The sequence below is a fragment of the Nyctibius grandis genome, chromosome 4 (genome assembly GCF_013368605.1).
Source record: "Nyctibius grandis isolate bNycGra1 chromosome 4, bNycGra1.pri, whole genome shotgun sequence".
In the NCBI taxonomy this organism is placed as follows: domain Eukaryota; kingdom Metazoa; phylum Chordata; class Aves; order Nyctibiiformes; family Nyctibiidae; genus Nyctibius; species Nyctibius grandis.
The window spans coordinates 28174724-28185619 of NC_090661.1; the positions used below are offsets into that span (position 1 = coordinate 28174724).

The window sequence follows — 10896 nt, forward strand, 5'->3', positions numbered from 1 at the left end:
CGGGGTGCCCGCGGCAGGACGACTGCGGGCGGCGGGGCCGGTCCCGGGGGGCGCTGCCCGTGTGCGGCGAGGGGCTCCCGGGTCCCTGTACCTCCGAGGCACCCCGCGCTCAGGGGCAGGACCCCGGCACACGCAGCCCCGGGGGCAGGAGGGACGCGGCGGGGGCCGCGGCGAGCCCGCCGGCACGTCCCCGTCCCCGCTGACGGGGCTGCGGCCGCCCGTCCGGGGGCGCCCCGCCGGGGCGCGGGGGGAGCTGCCGGCGGTCCCTTACCACATTGCTGAGGAAGTCCGCCTCGCTGAAGTCGCCGAGGTCGAGGAAGCCGGTGCCGGCGGCGGGGAAGAGCCGCTCGGCGGGGAAGGGCTCCAGGATACTGTCCATGGTGCCCGCGGCGCGGGGGCTCGGCCGCCCCCCGCGCTCCGCCGGCCGGGCTCACTGCGGCGGCACGCTCCCGCCCGCCCCCCGGCGGCGGCGGTCCATGGGGCGGCGGGGCCGCGGCGCGGAGCGGAGCCGCCTGCCGGGGCCGGGAGCGCCGCGCCGGGTGCCCGCTCGGGGCAGCTGTCAGTGCCCCGCTGCCGAGGGGCCGGGCAGGCGCCGCCGCCGCTGGCCGCGGCACGCCCCCGCCCGCGCACCGGGAGCCGGCGGGGCGGGACTTCCCTCGCCGACACCCCCTTAAGGCAGCGCGGCGGCGGGCAGCGCACCCGCCTCCCGGGCAGCCCTCCGCACCGCCGGGGCCACCCGAGTCCCGGAGGACGAGCCCAGCGCTGCCGCGCTCCTCCTGGGGCTGCGGGGGCGGCCTGGGTGTGATGCTGATCCCCGGCAGAGCGATTTCAGGGTGACGAACGGAACAAGCTCTCCCTTCAGCAGACGTCCGTGCCGGCAGAAAGGCGGTGGCGGTCTCCGGTGGCCCCTCTGCCATCCCTCGGGGAGCAGAGCCGGGAAGGATGGGTCTTGCGAGGGGTCAGTGCCCAAAGTGAGCCGCAAGCCGGCAGGGAGATCGCCTTGCCCCTGCGCTCCCCAACGGGCTTGCAGGTAGGCCTGGCTGCAGCAGCCCATGTGGCTGCTCTGTAATTAGAGTTGGGCACCATTAAAGAGCTTCAGGAAGATTATATGGCTTCAGATAAATAGGATTATGGATCCCTGTCCTCGCTCATCCTTACTCCAACCAACACTCAGGAAAACCACTTATACTAATCCTGTTGAAGAAGCCCTGATGTTTTATTAATCTGTCCCTGCTTTCATGGCTCCACAGAGAACAGAATGGAGTCCCAGTGCCCGGCAGTGCCTTTCTTGCTCACAGGCATACAGAGACAAAAAAAAAAGAGGCAGCGGTGCATCTCTCCTGGAAGAAACCTAGCTGAAAGTTGCCAACAGTGAGGGTCTTGGTGGAGAAGTGCAAATCTGAGGCTGGCTGAAGCCTGTGCTTGAACCAGACACTGGCTTTCCATCCATACATCCATCACAGGCTCTTGCTCCACGCTCCCCACAGGTCTCAGGACTAACAGCACAACCAAAGGTGCTCCTTGGCTACTCATTGCACAAGCAGCTGCATACTACCTCCACCACACAAAAGCGTTTATACTTGCACACACAATGGGCTCTTTCAGTTACATTTACTTTTACCTTACGTTTCAGTCAAGTGTAAAGAGCCTTTGGGTAAAAGGGTCAGAGACATAAATTCAGCCAGGATGGAGTTGTGCTGAGAAAATAATGCTGTTCTTCTTTCCTTAATGGTAAAGAAACTTCTTTGTCAATGTGGGTGCCAGTGTGTTTAAAGGGGGGGCCACAGAAACATTTACCACTGTCAGATGGGGAGAAAAAATATGTCCAGACCCTTAAGCAAGACACAAACCTCTCTCTCCAAGCAAAGGGAAAGACGTCTTTCCTTTAACATCCCGGTCAGCGGGGTTCTCAGCTGTGAGGAGCAGAAGGACTGAGCCCTGTGACAGCAATGGGGTGACAGCCCAGGGTCATGGAGCATGGGCTGAGCCACAACAGGGGCAGCTTCACCCCCCGCCACTAACCAAACACGGATATCGCTTCCCTAACTGCAAAGACTCACCGACGAAACCAAGAGTTTCTGGTTCAGTGCCTTACCCAAGTTAACACAAGGAAGCCACTTCTCAGGACACACGCTGTATTTATCCTCATCGCCAGGCCAAGGAAGCTGAGATAGTGTCAGCTCCAGCGACTGTTTGCACAGCATGGGTGGCAGTGTCATCAGAAAAGGTCAAGCAAAGTAAACCTCACTTGTTTGTCTGCACTCTGAAGGAAAAATGCTTTGGCACATTCGGATAGGGATTGTAAAGTCCATTTGGAAGATTAAAATATCTAAAAAAAATGAAATTACCTGCTTTGAGACCCTGCTTCTATTTAATACTTTTAGTACTGAACATAACTGCCCTGGATGCAGCTCCCCTCTCTATCGCTGCTGCACCTCTGCAGGCAAGGAAGGATTATAACAAACCTCTCTTTTTGGTATGTGTCCCATCTTGGAGAGCTCTGATAGGGTCCCCCATCCCCAGCACTTGTGTAGAGCTCGGGCACGGACATTTTTCCTGTGTCAGACACAAGTGCAGTCCATTAAAGGCAGTGCAAATGTTACCTCTGTGTTCAGAGAGTGTCGCTGCTGACCCTCTGGAGCCAAAAAGGAGAGGTATTTCTGCAGGTGAGCAGTTTTGTGCTCCAAAAGAGACCCAGGGACAGGGAAAGTGTTGACGGCGTGAGGGGAGGTGATCACAATTCGGAAAGACTCGGATGTGCTGCTGCAGCTGGCGAGGGGTGCCCACAGCAAGGCGGGAAGGAACGGGCTGAGCAGCAAGGCTGCAGAAGAGGCCTGGCCACTATCGTGCTTACGACACTTGAGCAGTGTTAGCAGCGACACAGGGCTGCGAAAAAGGCAAATGCCACGCTGGGATATAAATGCAGGAATCCTTCCACAAAACCTTTACTATGTGAAGTTCCCCTTCTGCTCTGCAGAGGACCAGTGCAGAATATGGCGTTAGCCAAAATACCATGCCCATCTGTGGTGCCACCTCTAGAGCAAGATGGGGAATAACTGGGCTGGGTCCAGAGGAGAGCAGTGGAAATGACTGGAGAAAAAGGGGACCCTAAAAAAGGATTGAGGGCATTGGGCTTCTTTGGTCTAAAGAGACGACTCTCATGCCAACAGTCTTCAGGCATTCAAAGACCTGCAGGAAATAGGAAGGCAAGAATTGCTCCCCATGCCACACTGAAGGGGACAAGCAGTAACAGACTCACTCCTTAGTAAGAAAACTTTTGAGCAGGTCATAGAAAAATCTACATAATGGCAAAGAGTGACGAGGTGCCTGGGAAGTGGCAATGTCACCCTCACTGGAACGCCTTTAAAACCAGGTTCTGCAGCCATCTCTTGGGACACAGATACGTCTGACCAGGAGGCAACTTTGGGGCAGGGGCTGAATCACATGATTGCTCAAATTCCTTTTCAGCCCTATTTTCGCTGATTTTATATTTAGATTTATTTGCAATCTGATCACAGCAGGAGATAGAAACAGCAACCAAGTATGTTTAGACTGAATAAGTCTCAAACTGACAGCAGATAAGCCTTCCTGGCCTCACAACATTTGATACTGCAAATGCATGTGTATGACTGATCTCATTTTATCAGTGCTGAGAAGTGAATCATCAACCCTGTTCCCATAAGAAAGGGATCCCACTCTCCTGTGCTCCATCCTGCCTGCTCTTGCTGCCACTGCCTGCCTTTATACCCATGCAGAGAGAACTGCAAGTCCTTCATTGTGCCACCTTGCATTCGCTTTGCCTTCACCCTGCACCACTGTGAGCAAGATGTGCAAGACAGGGGAAGCAGCCCCTGGGCTTGAACACGGGCACAACAGTCCAGGCCATTTTGCAGCCTGCAAAGCTGAAGCTGTTGTTTCCCCCACCCCAGTCCAAGCCAGAAGGTTTTACAAACTCATCGAGGATGAGTGCTTCTTGAGGAATGCGGGGCGAATTGCCTACGTCAGTGATTTTTGGTTTGCTGCATGCAGGCTCTGTTGTTACAGGAGGGGTCGTCTGCCTGGGGTTTGCCCTCATTTGCAGCCTGGAGAGCCGGTATGGGAATGATTCACACTGTTAGAGCTGCTTGCTTTGGGGGGCAGGCTGGCTTTTTAGGACTGCCGCCACAGCAGAGCTTTTACTTCAAGTCTGGTGAAAGACACCATTTGTCCTGTTTATTTTTCTAGCTTTGGTGTTCATATGGATGGAATAGCTGGTTTCTGCCACAAGGCATCTTCCTAGCCACGAAGGCTTTCTGGAGCCATGCAGGCTCCATACTTTGGCCCTTCAGTAGCTCTTTGTAGCAGTCCTGCCTTTATTTCTCTCCAGCTTTTCTCTGGACTCGATTACTTCTTGGTAATTGATTACTGCTCGGGGGTGGTTTTGCTCACTGTTTTGTGCAACACAGGCAGAGGGAGCAACTGCTGTGTTGTAGGTCCCCTCTGCTCCTGAAGTCCCACTGAGAACAAGGTGAGGATGTAAGTGGGACTTCCAATCTAGTTCAAAGAAGAGGCACCACAGTCCCCAGACAGTCCCTTAGGAGTCAGGCCATGTGCGATGGCACAGGTAGTTACGTATCCAACACTCAGGCTGTCATTTCTTCATTTAGTTTTTGTGGGAACAATTCAAAGCCAATGAGGAAGTCAAGATAGGAGGGGAGAAATCCAAAAAAATGTCCTCTAGCCAAAGGTAACTTTCGAGGAAGGACTTGGAGATGCTCGAGCCTTTCTCTGCCCTCTGCTCCACAGCCCCACCTCATCCAGGAAATCCGGCTTGCTTTTGATTTCTTTCCAGCGGCTGGTTTAAACTCTCTCTCACACACACTTCTCCCTCCAGCTAGCTTCAGCTGTTTCTATTTCCTCCTTCCTCCTGGGTGCTGTCTCCCAGCCAGGTACCCAGCACACCTGCTCCCACCACCAGTGAGCAGCAGTGGGACAGGGAGGGGAGCCAGCAGGGAAATCACACGTCTCTCAGCTCCCTGCTAAAACCGGAGAAAGGGGGGAGACCTGTGAAATCTTCATAAATCTGCTGCCACAGCTGAAAGAGGGAATGAATTGTGTTTTGCGTGTTGCTTTGCGTGCTGCTTTGCGTGCAGCTACCCAGAACTGGTGCTGCATCAAATTAAATGTCTGCCTGCAAGCAGACATGTTTCATCAGTAACCACCAAGTCCAGATAGGTGCGAGCCATGCTGGAGCACTTGAGTGAGGTGCAGACACACACGTGTGTGTGTGCTGAGGCAATGTACACCACAACTTGTGCGTTTTTCCCTCTCTTGCTTAGGAAGTAGAGGGGAAAGTGAAGAGCATATTAATTGCATGTTTGCATATGGCAAGGATCCATGAATGCTGTGGTTTCAGTGAGCACCCTAATGCTATGTGGGGAATGAAAGGGAAGCCACAGAGCTCAGCGCTGCAGTTATTATTCTTTCTGGGGTGAACTTAGGGCCCTCGGATAGATTTAAATCAGCCTTGCAAACAAGGAGTGAGTAACAGGCAGGGAAGTGGGGAATGCAAGACCTAGGGAAAGGAAAGCCTTGAATACAAGACACCAGACCTTAGCAATGTCCCTCTGTGGAACCCTTGAGCCTCCTGGGAATGCGGCTGAGCTCCCTGCAGCAGGATTAGGTACGTCGGAAAGTAAAACCCCAAAACAGTAAACGGGCACTGTAACAAAAGATGAGAACAGAAAACTCAACACTTTGAAAGTAACTGATAAAGGGGGAAAATCACCTTGTACCTCCTTCACTTCTTCACGGAGGACTAAGAATGATCCGTTGCCTTGTCACACACAATCTGCCCTCCTTGCTCTATACCTGGGAAAGAGCAGAGACTCTGCCTTTTTTTGTTGTTGTTGGCAATCTCCCTGGAGAACCAGACAACTTTGAGGGTGACTAACTGAATGAAGAGTAACTTCAGTATGAGTGCATCTCCTTCCAGCAGTTTGTTAGCATTTGAAGACACCGTAAATAACTCCCTTTCAGGAAATTCAGGTGAATGGCAAACTACAGAACAGCAGAGGAGAGTGGCTGCCTCAGTTTCCCATGCGCTAATTTTTATTTACTCTAACAGGCTTCTAGCCTGCATGGTTGCAAGGCCAGCCTGCAAAAGAGACACAGGCAGACTTCATGGGGCTGCAGACAACCTGAAGAGTCATTCTGAGGGGGCTGTGTTGCCTCATTTCTCTTAACCACTTCCTACATCTCAAACCTTTTCCCGGGAAGGATAAGGGGTATAGCTGCACACCTCATTTGATTGAATTTTACCCCAAGAAAACACCTTGCATCAAGGAGTAAGAAGAAGATGGCTTTGGTGCAGGAGGGAGCTGAAGAGCCACTGGAACAGGACTAGCTGAGTTGGGGCAAGGAGACTGCAACAGCTCTGCTTTGACACACTGCACGTGCCATATAGAGTCAGCTCCAAAACCCCAGTTATCCACATGATGACTAGGGGGAAATCCCCGCTGATTTATGCCACTTAATCCCTCTAGCACTGCGGAGAGGTCAGACACTCACATCTTGGCTACATCCAACAGGATCTGCCCCGATCAGAGCCAAGCAGATCCAGTGCACACAGGCTGGTCAGGGGAGTGAGGGGACAGCGCTCCCTGCCCTGCCAAGGGTTAAAAACAAGGTCCGGATCCACAACCAGTCCTGCCGAGGAGAAAAGCACAACCCAGCAATTCAGGCATGTCTCACCCCCGTTCAAATGACATTGTTTCAGTGCCGTCTGCCTCGCCCCTCACTGGTAATTACAGACTTTCACTACAGGGGAAAGAGACACACAGGGGAGGAAACCTTCATTACAGACTTATCTCCTAGGGCAAAAGCAACCCCAGTGTAATGTCTGGGGCACGTTGCCAGGATCAGCCACCAAAGCAAAATGCTTACATTTAGGACAAAAATAAAAGGGGGAGAAGTGTTAAGTGATTTGGGAAGATCAGAAGCCCACCAGGTTGGCTTCTGTACAGCGCTGGGTGTGGGGAGCACTTTGGAGGAACTGGAAAGCTGCCCTGGTTTTAAGCGGGCGGTTTGCATCTTAAATTATTCCTTCCTTCCTCCTTCTCTGCATGCTCGTGTCCCCTGATGTCTGCATGTGTCCCTTTGTCACCCCTGGCAAACACCAGTGGGCTGGGAAGGGATGGTTTCCCTAGGCTTCCTAGCTTGATGTTCCTCAAAGGGGCAGATAAAGCTGTAGGTGTCCTCGGCTGACCCCTCTCCCCTTTGAACACCTAATTACAATATACGCTAAGGAATGGGCTTCTTGTATCCAAAGATGGGGGCTCCTCCTCACCTTGTCTATATCATGGTGGCCCAAAGTTTGAGCTCTGTTAGAAAGGATGCAGGAAGGGTTTTCTTCCCAGTAGGACACTCCCCTGTTACAGCCCACGACTGTTTCCCACTGCTGGGGCCATCTCTCAGGGTTGGTGTTGACCTGCCCACAGGTGGCTGACACCTTCTCTGGCAAACATAGTCTCATTCCTGCAACTTTCTGTTTGCAAGTGATGTAGATTCCAGCTAAGTTGCTGTTCTTACCCTGGGCATTCACACGTGTGAAACTGGGAACTACTATCATGGCACAGTTCGCTCAATGTTTGTGGGAGAGCTCAATCCAGCGACAGAGTGTTCCTGCAGAGCCCATTTTTGCTGCCGGTGGTACACCTTGTTCTTGCAGGATCTGGGGTTTGATGCTGCATTAGAAAGATCCTTTAAACCCAGAGGCCTTGTCCCCAGGCAGCTAACGGCAGGAATGGGAGAGGACCGGGAAGAGAAAAGCATTCAATCAGATTGCTATTAAGATGTGTCTGGGCAACTGGCTGAATTTGAATTGTTCTTTCCTACTCAGTGAGTGAGCACAGGAAAAGATTTACCTTCTGGCCTTTCCATTTGGGCATGTTGACATTTCCAGGTGGCACTATCGTCTGATGGAGAGGTTTGACGTCAGGTGGGCTGATTAAAGCCTGCAGTGCCTCTGACTCATTTGGCTATGGCCTGCGCAAGGGGATTTGTAACATGTCTCTTCTCTTTCTATCACTTGTTATGGTTGGTTTTAAATAAATAAAGTTAAACTCAATTCACAACTTCAGGTAAGATGCAGCTCGGCTCAGGCTCAAATACACATTGCCATGGCAACAAATGCTGTCAGGCGCATGCACAAATGTCACTCTCGGCAGCAAACTCTCCTGCCCAGCTCTCCCTGCCCAAGCAGTGCACCGGGCTGGGGCTGGCAGCAGGAAGGCAGCGTGGAGCTGGCACTGCCCATGCCGCTTGGGCACGCAGCTGCATTTGGGAGCAGCCCAGCACTGGCCTTGCTGCTCTCCCAGCCTCAGGAGAGCTCACCTGAGCCAGCCGACTACCCTCTCGCTGAGCAAGAACTGCTTTGGGGGAAGCCCTGGTAAGCGGGGTTTGCAGAGCTCCTTGCTTGACCAGCCTTTCCAGGCTGAAAAGACCTAGTGTGGCTTTCTCAATGTGCAAAAAGGAAGAGAGGCACTTCCTGGGTCAACAGGTATCATACAGCTGCAGCCAAGCATGTAATGCACTGATTGAGCTCTGAAATAAAGAGATAAAAATTACCAGCTGCCTTCCAGAAGCCCCACTGAGCAAACCCCTCACGCTTGCTAGATAGATGCCCCGCAAGGAAACAGAGATGCAGAGAGATGTGGTTTCTCCATCTGAATGGGGGGTAGATAGGTTAGGCAAGGCAAGGCAGGGCAGTAGAGTCCCTGGCTCCTCTGTCCCAGAGTACCCGTCTCCTTGGCATGCTGATCATGGTCCCTTTGGTGCTGCCATGTCCTGTCCAGCTCTTGATTCATCGAGAGCTTGAGTATGGCAGCAGCCCAAAACGTGAAGCATGAAACATGCCCAAAGGCAGCAGCACTAAGGAAAAGGGTCTTTGAAGTGCTCAAGATCTCACCGCCCGCAGCATTGCGCCTGTGCATCTCTAACATCCACTGATATACAAGACAAATGAGAGGTTCTGGTTTGTGTGGCAAACAGGGCTAAGAGCATTGCCAGATCTCTCTTTCTCCAGGCATCTCCAGGACGTTCAGTGGTTTTCTTAAAGCCTGAGCACCTGGAGTCCTGAGAATGTGGAAGCTTCTCACCTCCCCTGGTCTTTTCTTAGATGACTTCTGATGGTTGCAGGAAACAAGATGAAAATGCATCCCCATCATTTACTGGTTTCAATCCTATTATTTTTAGACCACCCCCACTGACTGAGCTCTGAATTATGGTTTTCATTTTGGATCGTGGGGGAGCACAATGCACATGGGTAGGTACTTGGGTGCTCTCCCGCTGACCTGAGCCGCACTGAGGGGCAGCATATACCCCACTGGATGATTTGAAAGGGGCAGAAAACAACTTAGGTCAAGAATACAGTCTTCTTGTATAGATCACTAGGATTGGGGAATGGTTTCTAGGTTAATCCTCATTTTGTAGGTTTAATGCTTCCCCAGCTGCAGTGCCAAGTCATTTTTCTACCACAGCTGATTTGAAATTAATGTTACCTCCTACAGTCACTGTACCCTGCCACATCAGGGAACTTAATAGCATGAGAAGAGTTTTTATGACTGCATAGATTGAGCCACATTTCCATGACAAATCACTGAAATCTGAGAAATCTAATTTACAACACAAATTCCTTTCTTTTGTGTGTCTTTCCCAACTCAAATTCAAGTCAGAAACTCTCTGGGTTGTGCAGTAACTGTAATCTGGCAAAACTGTGGGTGTAAGAGAGATGAAAAACAATTGCATGAGGTCTCCAGGGCTGGTCCACAATGACTCCAAACCCTAAATTGCTCATCCCTTGAGCGTGGTTTACGACTGCAATGGATCCTGGCGGAGCTGTGTAACCAGCACTTAAATAAAGGGGAGGCAGCGAGCTCTCCTGCATCATGGCATCTGTTCTGGGAAGGGCTGACCCAGAGACAGCCACAGCAAGAAGGTACTGAAACCCACTGTCTCCTCCTAGAAACAGAATTGAAGGTCACAAAGTAAAGACCCCTGCAACAAGTGCTGGCCTCCGATTAAAAATAAATCCCTTTCATGCACAGGCAGTGGTTTGAGAAAGGGAAATACTGAACTGTGGTGAAAGCTTGGAGAGTTGATGGCTGAGCATCTTGGAATGGAAACAAAAGTGGCATTAATTCAGGTACAGCTCTATACCCCCAGCCATTGGCATCAATGTACAGGCGTGCTCCCTCCTCTTACACGCTCTTTCACAGTAAAACTGATTTTTATGGTGCTTTCATCTGGGAGCAAATGTGAAAGCAACTCAGTCTTAGGAACAACAGAAGATGAAAGGCTGCTTGGTGTCCAACCCATGCCACCTCTGGAGCCAGGAAAATCACAGTCCTCTGTGGACAGTTGGTGCTTTGCCCCAGCACAAGAGGTAGTATCATTATTTCCAAGTGATGGGGGTTGCCACTGTCTCTTGCCAGAATGATAAACAAAACCAGCACTGTGGTGTGGTCCTCCTATCCCCTGTATTGTACTCTCAGGGCTAGCAGACAGCAGAGATATTTGGGCACTTACGAGGCTCACTTCTTAATTTAAAATGCACTAGAGGAAATACCGGTAAAATACCTTATATGATTGGTGCATATAACTTATTGCTGTCAGTTATAACTGAGAAGGAACTGTGAGGAAAGGATCCAACATTTATAGGGTTGAAAACGTCCTCCATTATACCACACAAGGAGAGGGCATGGCTTGCAGCCCCATGAACCCTTTGAAGAAGACAGGTTTTCATAAAGTACCTGAAGCAGGGGATTGAAAATGGAGAGCCATTACAAAACCTCAGCACCCTAAACTCCAGACCAAACCAGAAACATTCCTCATGAGCAAGTTAATATATAAATATAC

The 10896-nt window shown here is 51.6% G+C and overlaps 1 protein-coding gene across 2 annotated transcripts in view; it reads right to left on the reverse strand.

Moving 5' to 3' along the window:
- CREB3L1 (cAMP responsive element binding protein 3 like 1) overlaps positions 1-431 on the reverse strand; it is a 45881-nt gene extending 45450 nt beyond the window's left edge. For both annotated transcript variants that reach the window (XM_068398452.1, XM_068398451.1), the window contains exon 1: positions 272-431. In XM_068398452.1, the coding sequence (XP_068254553.1) occupies positions 272-379 (108 nt within the window). In that variant the 5' untranslated portion in view covers positions 380-431. The remainder of the gene's footprint in view (positions 1-271) is intronic.
- Positions 432-10896: the final 10465 nt, after the last annotated feature.